Source organism: Myotis nattereri, assembly GCF_964212035.1.
Source record: "Myotis nattereri genome assembly, chromosome: 6".
NCBI classification, from domain to species: Eukaryota; Metazoa; Chordata; class Mammalia; order Chiroptera; family Vespertilionidae; genus Myotis; species Myotis nattereri.
In genome coordinates, this window is record NC_138081.1 from 77,639,347 (window position 1) to 77,657,732 (window position 18,386).

An 18,386-nucleotide genomic window follows, 5' to 3' on the forward strand; every position below is an offset into this window, starting at 1 on the left:
ATTTGTCCCAAGTTACTGATAAATAACCACAATTTGTAAGACTAATTTAGCCATTATGCTGATGCTACTAAAATAGCATCATTTTATAAAGATTATTTTCTTTCCAAGTATAAATATTAATTCACTAGATAGCTCACAAACCGAATAAACCCTCTCTCAGCTTCTGGTTGGTGTCAGGGTTGGCATGCATAAAGTTCAAACTTCTCTGCATTCTGATTTTTATTTCAAGAGTATGAATGCAGGGGTCCTAGCTGGTTTGGCTCAGTGGATAGAGCATCCGTCTGGGACTGAAGTGTACCGGGTTCGATTCCGGTCAAGGGCACATGCCCAGGTTGCATGCTGGATCCCCAGGAGGGGGCATGCAGGAGGCAGCCGATCAATGATTCTTTCTCATCATTGATGTTTCTATCTCTCTCTCCCTCTCCCTTCCTCTCTGAAATCAATAAAAAAATGTATATTTTTTAAAAACAGAGTGTGAATGAAGGGTTCAAACTTGAACTGCTGACAGCTCATCAAAAAGTTAATCAAGAGAAAGCACTGCAAGGTGAAAAAACATAACAGATGAAATTTCCTATTTTGACAGTTTCCTTTCAACTACTTTTATAGGTTTACCTTTCATATAAAATGCCTGTGTTGATGTACACAACCTGTTAGAGTCTATGCCATTTCTGACTGCCAGATTAAGAAAAGGAAGGTAAGCCTGATTGGTGTGGCTCAGTGTTGAACGGCGACCTATGAACCAAGAAGTCACTGGTTCAATTCCCCTGTCAGGGCACATGCCCAAGTTGCGAGCTCCATCCCCAGTGAGGGGGGGGGGGGAGGGGGGAGGGTGCAGGAAGCAGCCAATCAATGTTTCTATCTCTCTATCTCCCTTCCTTCCTCTTTCTCTAAAATCAGTAAAACATATTTAAAAAGAAAGAAAGGAATGTAAGATTATGAAATTAGCTCCTTGGAAAATAGTGTATAGAGTTCAAGAGTTCAAACTATTCTAGTTAAGTTTTACTATTTGGTAAAAAATCTAACATAAATAAAAGCAAACAGGATCACAGAATAAATACACTTTCCATATATAAGCACAATTAAGAATTTCTGGTTTTACACAGAACTGGTCAGATTTTAAAATGATAAAAATGGAGAACTTGGCTAAAGATCAGAAGAAAGCCATAAATTTTTTTATAATGGAAACTAAGTTCTATGAGAAAGACTAAAGGACAATGATTTAAAAGTAGCACAATAGAAAACTGAGTAATTAAATAATAACATACAACTAAAAGAACACATACTAGTAACAAGAGTGATAAGGAAGTATTCTGACTGGAACAGTGGTTCTTAACAAGAAATTTAAACAAACAAAAAACTATGAAGAGGCTCAACTCCCAAAGCATTGATTAACTAAGGTTGGTAGGGCCTTGGTTTTTAAAACATTTCCAAGTTGTTTCTAATGGGCACCTGGTTAAGAACCACTGGGCTGAAACACCATACCACAAGCTGTCAAAATAACAGAATTATCCTTTCAGTAAATAGATCCTTAAAAGGAGCTATAGCCACATATCAGGACTATTTATCAAGATTTCTGCACACTGTTTACCATGTATTGATTGTTTCCTTAACTCAGATTCATGCACTGTATCATCGCAATCTGCCTTTGGCCTCTGCATGACATAAAACGTTACCATGAATGGCTCTTTGCTTAATACAAAGTCACAGTTGAAATTCCTTCCTACTCGACCACTCCAGGGCATAACTGGAAACCCCCAAGTCTCAAAATTCTTCCTCTGGCACCACCCCACCCTCTGCTTGGCTTCAGAGGCACCTTTCTTCTTAAATTCTCCTCCTAGCTCAAATACTTTACCATCTACTCCTTAAATCAGAAGTTCTTAACTAAATCCCATTACAGGCCTGACAGCTCAACAATAGTTTCCAGAGGCGAGAAACCCCTTGAAATTGTTTATGTACACACAAATATGAATGTGGCACCAGAGGAGGCCATTGTTTTCTTCAAATCTCAAAAGAGTTTAAGACCCCTGAAGTTTAAGATCACTGGATAAATCCTTTTCTTCATTAAACCTTCAGGCTTCAATTGCTATACATGAGTTTATGGCTCCTAGCATCAATGATGACCTATCAGAAATCAGAACTCATATTCCTAACTGCCTATGAGGCATATTCATTGAAGTAACACATCCAAAATTAATCCCCTCAGAAATACTTGCTGTCCCTTGGTTCTTAATTTTAATGGAGCTACCATCCAACACTTACACACCTGAGTCAGACATTTCAGAACCATCCCTCATCTCTTTTTTCTCCTATACCCAGTTAACTTCTGATGTAGCTTCTTTTCTGCATCCAAAGCATCAGTGTTTTATTTTAGGCTTTCAGATGTCATTACGGCTACAGTCTTCTAATGGAACTCTCTGCTTCCCATCTCCACAGTCTGGTCCATCCACCAAAGAGGCAACCAGAATTATCTTCCTGACTGTGCCACATCCTGCTTAAAGACACATCTCTTGGCTCTCTCAGATGGACAAAATAGACTCTAACTTGCTTTGTTATAAATTCAGTGAGATTCACGTTTCCAAATATACTATAACCTTTTCTACTTTCAATACACTTGAGCAGTCTGAAGTTACCAATCCTCTTGCAAGTTACCAAACCCTTTTCTGAGTTTATATCTGCCTAGGATGCCCTTCCCCACTCCTTCAATTAAATTACTACTCATAATTGCGTTCATTTAGAATACAACTAATGTATCTAAACACTAGGAATAAAGCTCAGAACAAAACAGTCAGGTAAGGGACCCTCGTGGAAGTTGTATTCCAGTGGAAGAAACAAACAACAAATAGAGAAGTAATTAAAATAGAGAATATGATCTACGTTATAAAGGAAATAAGACGTCACAAAAGAAACTTTAGGAGAAGAATCCAGGAAGGCCTCTTAACTTCCTCAAAGATGAGAAATTCTTAGAGTTAGATCTTCAAGGATAAGGACCCAGGCAACATGAAAAACTGAGAGAAAAGATCCCAAAAGCAGAGGGCACAGCAAATGCAAAGGTTCCGTTATAACTGTCTCATGATCCTTGAAGAGAACTGTTTAATATAAATGTGTTTCTTTAAAATTTGTTTTAACAACGGGCACTTGGTCATCAACTCAATAGTTATGAATTAAATGAATACTTTAAGAGCAATTAAAAGAAAGGATTGTTGGGGTGGGGAGACAGTGGGAAGTATAGACATTTTTCACTATAATAATAATCTCCATAGGTCCACACCACTCAAGCTCTCCAACAGTACCCTATTATTTCCTTACTAGAGGCCCGATGCATGAAATTCGTGCAAGAGTAGGCTTTCCTTCCCCCGGCTGCCGGCACCGGCCTCCCTCTGGCACTGGGGACCCGGGCTTCGTCTGGAAGGTAGTCCAGAAGGTCGTTCGTTTGGCTGTCCGGTCTAATTAGCATATTATGCTTTTACTATTATAGATTTCACTTTCTGGTATGTTCTGCTTAGCACTCCTGCACCTAACATGTTATTATTGGCTTTAGTTCAGACCCCCAAATCCTGAAGGACAACTGTGTTCCAGGAGCTTTGACAAATACAGAAATATAATGCATTTCTGATGTAAGAAAAGAATTTAATTAAAACACATATACAGACCCTCAGCACTTTTGATACATATTTCCTTTCCCCTCCTCTAAGAGTTTTGCACTCCATTTCTCCCCCAAGGGTCCTAACTCATCCATATGCTAAGTCCGTTCCATGATAGCTGGTTATAGACTGGCTACCTATCTGTTACTTTCAGCACAGTAACCATCCAATTAAACAGGGTTTGATAGAGCTATTACTCATCTCTTTACAAAGTGAGGGTGAGAATACAACACAAGATAAATTAAGTTAAGAATATAAGACATTTGAAACTCTTCCAACTTAACAGGCCCAAAACAAAAAGCCTAGAAAGAGTAAATTAAAAGACACATATTCTTAATGCACATACAAATTAACAATTATCCAAGTAATTTGACCCTACACATTGAAGCAGAATTTTCAAGATTATTGGCTAGCCAAAGATTTTCTCTGCCAAATTGATCTAAAGATTTACAATAGCAATGTACTGCTGAGAAAATGATAAAAGTATTAATATAGCTTTTTGTCAGTTGTAAACTGTTAAGATATGTCACATCACTTACCTCAGGCTCCCCCTATCACCACCACCAAAAAAGAGTAGAGAACTGAGTTAAGAAATCTAGTGTGCCTTTGAGATTAGCATACAAAGTTTGTGTTGAGGAAGGTTTAATGAACTGTGTCTGTCTTCAACATGGCTGTGTTTCCTACAACCACCTAATCTGCCACCAGTGGAGATGCTGGGATGTGGTCAACCCATGAGCAATTATGGGATGCTCATTCCAACTTCACTAGATTGCACCTGCACACAAGAAACTGGAGATACCCAAGAAGCAAACTGTAGCTATAAGCAGGTAAGAAAAAAAGGCTTGTGGTTCAAGGAAAGTATCTGGTCAACTAGAAAGAATGAGTTAGTTCTTGTTACACAAATTTCAGGTTCACCACTAATCTTAGCTGAGGTTCAGGTAACAATTGTTTCTATAAATATTGACCATAGTAAAAAAACCAAATACCCATCTTCATATTTGCACTTTTAGGTTACATAGTGGCTTTATTAGCTTTATATCTGAAGGATAGTAACACCTGCCCCTGAAACAGTTGGTGAAAAGAACACTAGGGAAACATTAACAATGTGTTAGATAGATCTTTATCTCAAAACAGGCAGGCTTTATTATGGACAATAGTATTGACACCTTGGACACGTTTTCCTAAAAAGTCCTAATATAGTGAGTGTGTGTGTGTGTGTGTGTGAGAGAGAGAGAGAGAGAGAGAGAGAGAGAGAGAGAGAGAGAGAGAGAGAGAGAGAGAAATAGCTATAATCATTTCCTGGCTTATCTGTATTTTTTAGATTTAGAATCTATGATGGTTACGGGAATAATATTAACAATATCACATCAATACTAAATTTATTCTGGCCAACGCAGTCATTACTCAAATAAATCAACAGTATCAAAGTAGACTTTACTCTCTTCAAACAGAAAAGCAAATCCACACTCTAAGCACAAGCATATTTGCCAATCTTTCTTTCAGGAGGGGTATAAAAACCAACTAAAACAAATAAAAACAGCACAATATGGAAGGAATTATAAAACTTTACCCCTGTACACTTAAAGCAAAATAATACTTTTAAAAAATATATATTTTAGTGATATTTGACAGAGAGGAAAAGAGAGGGATAGAGAGTTAGAAACATCGATGAGAGAGAAACATTAATCAGCTGCCTCCTGCACAACCCCCACTGGGGATGTGCCCGCAACCAAGGTACATGCCCTTGACTGGAATTGAACCTGGGACCCTTCAGTCTGCAGGCCGACAATCGATCCACTGAGCCAAACCGGTCAGGGCACAAAATATACTTTTAGTAACATATTTTATATAAACCTCTATAACACATATTTTATATAAATATTATTTCAACTAAAAACCAAGACCTGGATAGGAGCCAAAATAGGAAAGACAGTTTGCAATTCATTGTATTTTAGCATTATTATTTATTTTCTAGTCAGCAGTTTCAAATGTGCATACTAAAACTAAACTATAATATTTAGACTTAACTTTAAAGTTAACCATTTCAGTAGCAGCCCAAAAAGCTATAATCGTCAAGTTATGCCCCTAGCTAGGTAGCTCAGCATTTGGTGTTAGTCTTGCCATAAACAAGTAATTTTGCAATTTCATGCAGTCATTCTCCAGCCACTTGAATTATTGGAGCCTGGCAGCAGTGTCAGCTCCTGCTAAAGTTACAAGGTAGCCACTATCTAGAACATTTATAGTGACACAGAAAACTCAAGTTCAATGGCTTGACAATGATACCAAGTTTCAAGTTTACCATCATTTAAGGTTATACAAGTAAAAAATAGTGTCTTCTAAAGAAAGACTAATTCTGCTAAATGAAACCATTGGAGTCTATTGCTTTTATTCAGAAGTACCATACAGCTAAACAAGCAGTCAAGTCCACAGGGAAATAGCATTTCAATAGCTTCAACACAGTGCCAGACAAGGCTTTGTTGGCCTTCCTTTTCCAAGAAACAGAGATATCTCTTTTTACTTAGTCCATCTGCCATAAGTGATAACCAGATGCCTGTGTGACAATTCAAAAATTAAAACAAGTGCTTCCCCCCCCTACCAAAGCCTAAGAGTAGACAGAGATGAGTCGAACAGTCAGTGCTCACAAAGAATTTCAATGCTTTCATAGAAAGCCTCCAAATGAAAGAAACAAAGCATTCAAGCCAGCTAATGGTTCACCTTTAATGTACTACCAAGTACCACTGCTTCTGGCACCAATGGATACTTTTTCATCTAACTATGCTGAGCATTGTTCTAAGCATTACACTTAGTAACTTGCTCAAGGCCACATTAAGCAGCATCGCCACCATGCTGAATGGAAGCAGGCTGTATTCAGAGTCCATATTCTTAAACTCTAATCCCAAGAAAGTGTAACTAATTTTGATCAAAACTGTTCTGTCTCAATGTAATTTATCAGGAGGAGAAAGGGTAACACCATTTAATTAATAAAACAACATTTTACTTCTGTTTAAAAGTTGTGAGTTAAAAAAAAAAGCATACCATGGACGGATGTCTATTGACAGATGTTTATGATGCTAAACACAAAGCACTAAAGTCATCCATACATGTCCTGAGAAAACTCCTCCTTAACACACAATGGGATGTTCAGTATTCTTTCTTGACGGATGAATATTGCATGGTCCAAGTCAGCAGGCAAACTTTTATGTAGCATTTTTGGGGGTGAAATTTGAAAGTCTCATTATTGACTCCTACATGAAGTCTGATTTGAACCATCCCAGAGTTCACCTCTGTGTGTGTTTTCTTGAACATTTTACAGGATCCCCAGAAGTGTGCTTCCAGTATAAAACTAGCCATTGAAGCAAATTCTGCATTTTATCACCCTTTAGTCAAAAGATAAAACCAGATGTATACAATTTCTGACATGACCTGATTCAGAATAATGACATACTTCTGGAATATTGTTTTCCCACAATCACACACACACACACACCATCTCCCTTCTAAATAAAAGGTTGATTGTTACTATCTGGCCTGAAAGACATCAGATACGTATATAATTTCACCCTTTTGAAATTTCTCAAACTGGGAGTCTTGTGACCAGAACAAATACTGTATCTACTCAAGGCAAGTAAACCATTATCATTACTACTACTACTATTATTATTTATTTACTTATTTATTTTTAGAGAGAAGAATCAATGTGAGAGAGAAACATGGATTGATTGGCTGCCTCCCTCACCCATCCCAACCAGGGATGGAACCTGCAACCTGGGTATGTGGCCTGACCGGGAATCAAACCCGCCACCTTTTGGTGTATGAAACTACGCGCCAACTAATTGAGCCACACTGGACAGGGCAGTAAACCATTATTTTTATTGTTTGAATTGGTTAAAAAAACAAAACCTCTAATCATGTTCAGGAAATGTTTGCTGCTTATAACTAGCAGCTAGTATAAAAAGTTGATATTTTAAGGATCAAGAATTAAACCACTAATTAGATTAGATGCCTAAAGGTTGCCCTCATCCACTAGATTAACTCCCTGAAGTAAAATAAAAATATATCCATTAACATTAATCTTCAAAATACACACACACACACACACACATAAATATACAACATGATGACAAGTCATGGTCCGAAACCTCAGGGAACTTCTAATTTAGCAGGTATGGATGAAATCCATACACCAGTAACTACAGCTCCAAGCAGTATGTAATAAAGGATTTAAAATTCAAAAATTCTGTCTGTCATATTTTGGTGTTCATGCATGTCATTTCTCTACTATCTGCATGTGCACAAAAGGCACTAGAAGAGAAATACTTTTCATCCAGCTTTGCACACCTGACGTGGCATCAGGTTTATAAAAGGTGCAACAAGTATGGGTGTAAATTACAGGAAATCCTTATTTATTATTTCAAAAATCACAATATAGCTATATTTTCAAAACACTAGAGGTTTTAGCTCAGAGACACTATGGAAACATTCTACTATAAATTCTTCTAAAATTGATTTAAACTTTATTTTTCATAGCAATAATTTCTTCACATGGTCTATGATGCAACAGAATGAAATGAATCACCAGGTTATCACAGCCTACTTCACCTAAAACAGCACTGATACTCAACTGTATTATACAATATTTGCTGATTTTTAAATAATGTATCACATCCATAAGAAATAGCACTCTCCAAAAATATTCATCTATGTGTTTCATATATATTTCTTCTACTTTATAACAAATTCTATATATGTATACATCCACAAAAATTTTCCACATGAAGAAAAATTTGTGGGAACCATCTCAATTGTCCCCCTAATCTGGCAAAATGTAATTTTGGTCTAACATTCAGGTGCAAAATGATCAGAAGAGATTGATGTTAAAAGTGTTTTAGGCCGAAACCGGTTTGGCTCAGTGGATAGAGCGACGGCCTGTGGACTGAGAGGTCCCAGGTTCGATTCCGGTCAAGGGCATGTACCTGGGTTGCGGGCATATCCCCAGTGGGAGATGTGCAGGAGGCAGCTGATCGATGTTTCTCTCTCATCGATGTTTCTAACTCTCTATCTCTCTCCCTTCCTCTCTGTAAAAAATCAATAAAATATATTTTAAAAAAAATAAAATAAAAGTGTTTTAGACTAAGAATTATGAAAATCTAAGGTTCAATAAATAACCCAAAATAGTCTTTTATCTTTAAAAAAGTGAGTATGTCTACAATCACAGTATTACTTCTGAACTCTTAAAACACCTTCTATTCTAAAAATTTAAATATTTTTCATGGCTTATTTCCATACAATCTTTTGATTACCTGCTGTACTGCACAACCAACAGTTATTCAGAATGAATACAGAACATCTGACATGACCACTCCAATTCTCCAAATAAAGGGAGGGGCACAGAAGGAAAATGCAACACAGTGACATTAATGAAGAGGATCTACAGACCAAGGACATATGATGAAAACTTCCTAAGAAACAGAAATAATACAAATAGCATAAAAAATCCTATTTTTTATTAGGACACAAGAAAGGTGAGGAAAAAAGACATCAAATGTTGGAAGTGTTGCAGCAGAGTGCAGGGAAAGCAAAAATTGGATTGTGAATAAAGGTGGAAAGTAGGGCTCGACGCCCCACTCAAATATAGAAGGAACAGAGGCAACAGCTAAGAGGTCTAGGTGGACTGAGTGTGATGCAGCCTTGACACAGAGGACTGAGCTCACTGTGTCTCATCTACACTATGAAAATCCTGGGGCTGACCATCCAACAGCCGCAAGTGTGATCCTCTCCCAGTGCAGCCTCCACAGAAGAACAGCTACATGAAAAGATTATGCAACAGTCCATTCATTTAACCTGAAGATGACAATACCAGGTTTTTCTTCTTGGCGTCTTAAAATGCCATTTTAAATTTCCCAGTGTGTTGTACTTCCCATCTTTGTTAAAGGAAACTGCTCACCTCTTCACACAGGAAATTCCTTTAACAAGAGACACTGCACCTCTCTTCCATGAAAAAGCCTGAGTGTTCCCGCATCAAATTCAAGAACACACAGTAGATCATTACAGTTTCTGGGGCTCCTTTGGAGGACAGAAGGTACAAAAAGCGGGGGCTGGACATAAGGATGATACCTTTTTGTTTAAGAAGTAAGGCTTAGCAAAAAAGGTGGGGGACAAACAGAAGCTGTGCTTGACATAATTGCTTCTGTGACCTATCCGTTTTATTCTCATCCTCAAGTTTATGTAAAGAGCTTTGTTCCCATTGAACACACAAAAAATGGTATTATGGTGGTACGTATATGCGGCCTTTTCAGTATGCCACAGGGAAATCTCATTCACTGACCTAGAATAGTTTCGGAAAGTATAAAACCTTTAAATAGTGAGTGATGTAAGGCTTACGGGGGCAGCATAAACCTCTAAGTATCGAACTGCCCATATGAAACAGTAATTCTTTAAACGAGATAGTGATAAAAGCCTCTTGGAATTAACTGACCATTTCCCTAAACTTCCAAAGAGACTGCAGCTTATAGCCGAACCTTCTTATATTTCTTTTTCCATTTCCCCAGAGACCCTGCCATTGTTTCTTCACACAAAAATCACACCAAGCTTGCTTCCTTTCCTTTTCTGGAACCGGTTGTAAGGCACTGTTCTTAACGCCGGTGAACTGCCAGTGTCGCCTGGGAGCTGCAGGTGACAGATGCAGCCGCAGCTCACGGATGTGGACGGGCTGCAGCCCGAGCCTGGTTGCAATGCGCGCACCGACACCACCCGCGGATGCACGTCTCGGCAGCAGAAGAGAGTTTGAAAAACCGTCACTTCCAATGACATTTACTTCTAGGATTCTTCCTGTGGTCAAGCGCTCACCCCAACCCTTGTCCCGGCTCACCCTACCCACAATTCATTCTCTCTTCCTCAGTTTCTAGAATCTAGATCCTTCGTCACATCTTTTGGTTAATAAAAATAATAACCACCAAGCGGGTCTCTCGACGCAGATGGGATGTGGGGGCCCTCCTGCCGCGGCAGAGGCCACTCAAGTTTCCTGGGAGACCACGCACCCTCCGCATCTGTGCACGACCCTCCCGGGTGAGGGCTGCACGGGGGCAGACAGGGGATCTCCGGCTCCCGTCTTTCCCGGGGGCGGCGGGCACGAGAAAGAAACACCGCTTTCCTTCTCGACACCCCGTTGGAAGACGCTCCCCGGCAGCGACGCCCCACCCCCCACCTCGCCGTCCCCCAACGAGGTCCCCAAATGCCCCCCCTGCCCTAAGAGCCGGACCCTCCCTGGACTCGCGGACCCGTTTCCCAACCGGAGCGCCCCTCCTCCGGCGATCCGCCCCCGCACACCCCGCTCGCAGCCCGGCTCCGGCCCCGCACACCCCGCCCCGCGCCCCGCACCCGCACTCAGGCCGCCCGCTCCCCGCCCCGAGGGGCGCCTCCGGGGTTACCGTGGGAAGAGGGGGCGGCGGCAGAGGACGCGGCAGGAGCGCTGATACCGGTGGCGTCGGACGCGAAGGATAAGCTGGAGGACGAGGATGATGATGAGGCGGGCGCGCTCCCCAGTCTCCATGGAACTCCCGCCCCGGCCCGTTGCTAGGAGCCCCCGAGGCACGGGCTCCCTCTTTCGCGCTTTGTTGTTCCGGGTCCGGGGCGGCCGCTGCTTCCCCGCGACAATAAATAGACTAGACGCGGGGGAGCATAGAGACAGCGCTCGGAGGCTAGAGCGTCACCGCACTGGGCTCCCCCCTCTGTGCCCCGCTAGCCACTCCTTTCCGGCTCTCACTGCTCCGGTCACTGTCTCCGCCCTTCCTCCCACTTCCGCTTCCTCCTTCCTGGCCCCGAAGTCCGGCCCCGCCTGCCCACGAGCTTGTCGAAGTGGGGTAGGGGTAGGGAAGCGCTACTGTTGCTCGGACTTTTGCTTGAAGCCGTTTAAAAAGATTTTGAAAAATCTCTGTACCCCTTGTGCATATTTGGCTGATACCTAAACTCAAGTACGTAATTTCTGGCGTAAAGTATAATATAAATGGACTTAAATTTTGTCGAAACCTTAGAGCTTTCTCTTCTGCTCATTCAATTTATAGAAAAAGACCACCATTTAACATAATTAGCAAAGCTGGACTTTAACAACTAAATTTTCTAAGACATTTTCTGTCTGAAAAAAAAGCCCTACTTCGCTTTTCCAGTTAAACGGGTTAATTTACGACGTCGCGTAAAGCGCTCATTAAAGAATCCTAATCTTAGTCCTACAAGAGAGCGATAGTTGACGGATGATGGATGGATGGCTGTATTGATAAGAGGGGGGTGGGTAGGCAGATAGGAAGATCTATAGATACATAGGTAGGTGATAGGCAGATAGATGCCAGATAGATGGATAGATAGATGGACAGGTGATAGATGGATGAGCGGGGACCCGAGGTCGCACGCTGTCTCCTGTCTCCTCCAGATTCCTTACTTCGTGTTGGTTTGCGGCCAGGACCTACCTTGGGAGTCGGAGGCTTTGGCGCCGCGCGGCCCGATGCCGGGAGGACGGGCCGTGGGAGGGGGCGGCCGAGGCCGGGGCTGGGGCGCCGGGCGGGAGAGGCAGCTCGGGCTGGAGGGCGCTCACCGGGGAAGCCGGGCGCCTGGGGACTGAGACCCCTTCGGGGCTCTGCGCCCAAGTAACCAGGAGACGACCCGGGAACCCCGAGGGGGCACGCTGGCCGGTGTGAACGGCTGCGGTCCGCGGGCGCCCTCGGGGCTCGGGGGTTGGGGGCGTGGGGTGGCCTGAGAGACGCGGGCGGGAGCGAGACTCGAGTAACGAGTAACGCCCGAGAGCCAGGCGACGCGGAGCCCAGCGGCGCCCCGAGCCCACTCCCGGGCTGCGCGGGCCTCCGGCTTAATAAAAGGCCACGAGGCGGGCTCCTGGGTACCTGGCCTGTGATGGATGTGAATCGTAGATGGAAAATGATAATGCCGCCCTCCTTTTGGAGGAGAAGGCAGGGGCCGACTTCTGGGAGATGTGGGTGTAGGAAACCATTGGGACATTTCATTGTTTAGGGAGTCGGCAAGGATGCCTCTTGATCTTTTGCTTCCCCCTCTGGGTGTTAAGAAAAATGTCTGAACACTTACAAGCTCTGTAGAATCATGGCATTTCCATTTTGTTTCCATTTCTGTACTAAATCATTTTTGAATAGTAGCAAATAATTACAGCTTGTGGTAGGTAGCGTGAAGAAGGGCTGGGTTAGAAAGTAATGCCTGTGGTACTAGGGAGACAACTTTCAGGAGGTAACATTTCAGCCGTTCTCCAAAGGGGATGGGAATGGGAGGGATGTGGATAGTGTTCCAGACGGAGGGAACAGGATATGCTGAGAGTGCTGTGCTGGCGTACTAGCTTAGAGAGGGCATCTTGGTCAGAGCAAGAAGAGCAACATGAGATGAAGTTGGAGAGAAGCTAAGGTCTTGAATATTCAGTGCCTTGTAGATCATAGAAGGGAGTTTGGGTTTTCTTCCAAGTGCTAGGGGGCATGACGGGTTGTAAGCTGTCCTGTATCACGGTTTGATTCACCAAGCAATGAGCGGCAGGAGGAAGGCTATCTAGTCTGGTGATTACTGCAGCTGCTGAAAATCAATTTTGCAGCGACGGTGACCCAATTTTAAGATCTTTCTGAGGCACCCTCCTTCCAAGGGACCAGCAGGTACCTGATATCAAGCACATCAATTACTTTGGACTCCCTTTTATCATAGATCAGTCAACAATTTGCCTCACTACAATAGTTCCTCGTTTTGGAATTGGATTTGGTTTTACTTATTGAATGCTTATACATTGTCACATTAGCCTATACACCAGTCCCCTGACAAAGGAATTCATTTCATGAAAGAAGACAATGAGATAAAGGCCATGGGCTCCACTGGACTTAAAAGGTGCTCCATTATTCAGGTGCCAGATAAGGTTAAAGTATACAGTGATGTTCTGAATCAAGATTCTCAATTAATACAGAAATTGACACATAGGCTAACCAAATAGCGAGCTTTATCAATTAGATCAGTGCTACTTAAAATGTGATGTATAGACCAAAGCCAGTCTGCAAACTACTTACCAGCAATGAAATAGATATAGAAATTAAGAGGAGCACTTTGAAACTTTTAATAACTTGACACTACTGTGACAATTAAGCATGCAGTTTCATATTTATGAAAGCATTTTTCTGTGTTTGGTTGGTAACTAAAACACAAAAAATTGATCCTTCACCACAGATAGTTATGCTCACTAAAGCTCTAGCTTTATGAACTTACTTTAAAATAGTCTATTGGAATATGTTAGCTACTGCTTGCTGCCCTTCATACTATGAGATAGACAGACTGGTTCAGCATGGCCTTTATGAAAGAGACTAGAGGCCCGGTGCACAAAAATTTGTGCACTCGGGGAAGGGGGGGTCCCTTAGCCCGGCCTGTGCCCTCTCACAGTCTGGGACCCCTTTGGGGATGTCCACCTGCTGGCTTAGGCCCGCTCCCCAGGGGATCAGGCCTAAGCTGGCAGTCAGACATCCCTCTGGCAGCCTGGGAGCCCTTGGGGGATGTCCACTTGCCAGGGGGAGCAGCCTAAGCTGCAGTCGGACATCCTTAGCGCTGCTGAGGATGTGGGAGAGGCTCCCACCACCACCACTGTGCTGGCAGCCATTAGCCTGGCTTGTGGCTGAGCAGAGCTCCCCCTGTGGGAGCACACTGACCACTAGGGGGCAGCTCCTGCATTGAGCATCTGCCCCCTGGTGGTCAGTGTGTGTCATAGTGACCAGTCATTCCCAGTCTTCCTGCTGTTAGGGTCAATTTGCATATTACCCTTTTATTATATAGGATAGAGGCCTGGTGCACGGGTGGGGGGGGGGTCTGCTGGTTTTCCCTGAAGGGTGTCCTGGATCAGGGTAGGGGTCCCGCTGGGGTGCCTGGACAGCCTGGGTGAGGGGCTGAGGGCCATTTTCAGGCTGCCCACAGCCCCTTCAGGGTGGAGGTCCCTGCTGGGGTGCCTGGCTAGCCTGGGTGAGGGGCTGATGGCCGTTTTCAGGCTGGCCACGGCTACAGGCCAGAAGCAGCTATCTGGGATTTATTTATCTTCTATAATTGAAACTTTGTAGCCTTGAACGGAGCTCAGGGCCAGCAGGGCAGCCGGGAAGCTTGGCTTCCTCCATTGCCAGAGGCAACCCAAGCCTCCTGCTCACTCCAGCTCCATGGCCGCCGCCATCTTAGTTGGGTTAATTTGCATATTTGCTCCTGATTGGCTTGTGGGCGTGGCTTGTGGGTGCAGTGGAGATATGGTTAATTTGCATGTTTCTCTTTTATTAGATTAGATAGGCAATAGTAGGGTAATACTTACACAGCGTTGTTAGGAGTCCTTTCTGCCGGTGGTTTACTTCTCTAATACTGATGGGGATAAGATATCTACCCTGTCCATTGAAACAACTGAAATTTCTGCCCCACATAAGGTTAATGCACTAGGAATGTGAAGACCCTGCAGAGTCAGGAATGCCTCAGGAGTCCTCTCAAATATCTTCTGCTAAGGCCCCTTCCCGTTATGCCAGTTAAGTGGTATACAGCTTAGGGCATAAAATCTGATGCTGTAACCTGGCTTTATGACCCCATTCTGTTCCCTCTGGTTGCCCTCAGATAAAGTCTATGGCAAAGATAATGAACTAAGATCTAGGGAGATTGACACAGTTGCCAGGCCAGTTTCCAAGAGATAGAAACCAGAAGGGCAGAGTCCATATTCAAAGCTCATGTCTCAGTGAGGTTTCTGATAACAGCTAATGGATTCCCCCCAAATGACATTGATTGAAAGCCAAGAAAGATTTAAGGTATTGCCAGAGTACCTCAGCCTGGCAAAAGGCATCTACTGTTGATGCTGCCTGAAAGATAATGTCCCAGTCTCTGGATCTGTAGAAAGATGAATTCAGTTGCCAGGGCAGTCCCAGGAGATTTCTTCTCACTCCTCCTCTAAGGCAGGGTCTTTGAGGATAATAGACAAAGGAAGTCTTGCCACTTTGACTGACCAAAGGTCTCATGTCTCTGCTGGAGAAGTGATGTCCTCCTTACCCTTATTACTCTTGTCCAGCAGTTTATGATATATGCTTACAACCATTGCATATTGTACCCCCTTTTTTGCCCCTTCTCATTCATTTTTATTATCTCATCCCCCCTTTATTATATAGGGTGTCCCAAAATTCACGCATGATTTGAATTTTGCGTGAGCATTTACAACAACAACAACAAAAAATAAAAGCCTAATTTTACTTGGTTTATTGAATCAGATTCTAATATCTGTTGCCCTTTGATTTCAATCCCTTCAATTTGATAAGCATTACCAAGTACCAATTATGGCCCAGGAGCAGGGACAATGAAGACCAATGAAGACCACGGCTTTGCGTATGTGCCAGCAAAGCCGTGGAAGCCATTTACCCGATGTGCTATTCCATACATAACCCTATACTGTATACTTTATGAATCAATTAAAAATTTATACTTTTTAATTATAAACCTGTTTTCTATCAAAATTACTTCTTGAGTGAATTTTGAGACACCCTTTATATTTGTGCATTGGGGAAAATTTTATTATTCACCATTTAGCTATAGCTAGACCTGATTGAGAGTGACTATACTCAAAGATCCTGAATTTGGACTGGAAGTGACATTGAGTTTCTCCTCCTACAATGTAGGGATTGAGTACATTTTCAATTGCACATGTGATAGTTGCTTTATGTTAGGAGAAACTATAGATAATGGTGAAAATGTGTGTGTGTGTGTGTGTGTGTGTGTGTGTGTGTGTGTGTACACACTGAGCAGCCAAAGAATGGTGTATAGGGAACATTTATTGTTTTGTCAGCCCAGAACTTTTCTTTTTGGAAGAGTACTCTTCTCTCTTATATGGGGGAACTACTTCTACTCTTTGCCTACCTCCAGTCTTATGTGGGTCCAAATGGGAGGTACAGTAGCCACAGTGATTTATAGGTGCGTTTCTGAGGTAAGTTGGGGCAATTATATAGTCCCTGTACTGTGTCTGAGTTATTGCTCTCAATTCCAATTCACTCATTATACCTGCTGTGTGAAGATGAATCTTGACCCTTTAAATATGCTTCTTTTGCTAGCTATCACAGTGTTAAACTTTGTCAACTAAGAGTGCTGGAGAGACATTGAAATGGGAGAGGGTTTTACCTCTTGGTGTCAGGCTCCTGAAGCATGGAAGGCTTCTTTAGAATCTACCTCCTGCATCACGGGTGGCTTCCTCAACCCCATTTGGGGGTGAAGGAAAATCTTCTAAATGGGCATAATGCAAACAGTATATTTTTTTAATCTACCATGTCTGGAGTGAGGGATGACCAGAATGGACAGTTATGCTTTATCTAGATGGACAGGGACCTGGAAGGAATAGGATTGGAAGATTAGTGACAAGGAAGTATGGGGAAGAAGTATATGAACAGATGGATTTCTCTGAGTGTGAAGGTACACTAAAGATATTCCAATGCAGAGGAGACTGTTAATAATCCAGTAGACAAAATGGCACACTCTGTGGATGTCAGCTAGCCTCTATCCCCAGCCACCTCAGTGCTTATTCAGTCATCCCAATGACAAAGTGACCATGGTAGTAGGGATGCGCGCTAATCATTGACCCAACAACCTGGATTTCTCCTTACCAAGGCTCACTGTGCTGGCACTACTGCCAAGTGCCTAACTTGTCAAGAGCAAAGAACAACATTGAATCTCATATAGTCCTATTCCCCAAGGTGAGGAACAAGTCATCTTGTGGCAGGTTGGTTTCAGTGGCCCTCTTTCATCATTGAGGGAGCAAAGATTCATCCTGATTAAAATGATCACATATTCTGGAAATGGATTGGCCTTTAATGCTCGTGTTTTTGGCAGCACCACTATCTGTGGATTCACAAAATGGTTTATCTACCACAAGTGCATTCCACACAGCACTGCATCTGATCAGGGAACTTATTTCACAGCAAGAGAAGTGCAACAATGAGTCTATGTCTATGGAATTAACTCAGTGGTTCTCAACCTTCCTAATGCCACGACCCTTTAATACAGTTCCTCATGTTGTGGTGACCCCCAACCATAAAATTATTTTCGTTGCTACTTCATAACTGTTATTTTGCTACTGTTAACGAATCATAATGTAAATATCTGATATGCAGGATGTATTTTCATTGTTACAAATTGAACATAATTAAAGCATAGTGATTAATCACAAAAACAATATGTAATTATATATGTGTTTTCCAATGGTCTTAGGCGACCCTTGTGAAAGGGTCGTTCAACCCCCAAAGGGGTCGCGACCCACAGGTTGAGAACCGTTGAATTAACTGATCTTACCTCATATACCATCACTTGGAAGCATCTGGCTTAACTGAACAGTGAAATGACTTGCTAAAGACTTAGTTCTGGCCCACTGGGGAGACATCACCCTGGAAAAATGGGATTCTTTCTTACAGGATATATTTTGATCAGTGACCATTATATGGCACTCTCTTCCATAGACAGAATGCATTTGAATCAAGGTATGACAGTGGGAGTGGCTCTTATCACAATTTCACCTAATAACCCACTTTTAGAATTTTTCCTTCCTTACCTGGAAACTTGGACTGCTGCTGATATGGTAACTTTAGTCCCCATGAAGAGAATGCTTCTTTCTCAGGAGATACAACAATGGTTTCACCGAATGGGAAGAGGAGACTACCACCTGCTCATTTTGGGTTCCTTATCCCCCTGAAACAAAAATTCAAACAAGGGGTAATC

The 18,386-nt window shown here is 42.6% G+C and overlaps 1 protein-coding gene across 6 annotated transcripts in view; it reads right to left on the reverse strand.

Moving 5' to 3' along the window:
- The window catches only part of LOC308521179 (TATA box-binding protein-like 1), a 54,242-nt gene that overhangs the window by 16,339 nt on the left and 19,517 nt on the right, over window positions 1-18,386 (reverse strand). For 3 of the 6 annotated variants that reach the window (XM_081094045.1, XM_081094046.1, XM_081094044.1), the window contains one exon: window positions 18,220-18,356. Coding sequence is in view for 1 of the 6 variants with exons in the window: in XM_081094042.1 (XP_080950168.1) it covers window positions 11,069-11,190 (122 nt within the window). In the remaining 5 variants the exon portion in view is untranslated. Of the gene's footprint in view, window positions 1-11,068; window positions 11,405-18,219; window positions 18,357-18,386 lie in introns of those variants that run through there. The other 3 variants (XM_081094043.1, XM_081094042.1, XM_081094047.1) reach the window with 3 other exon arrangements.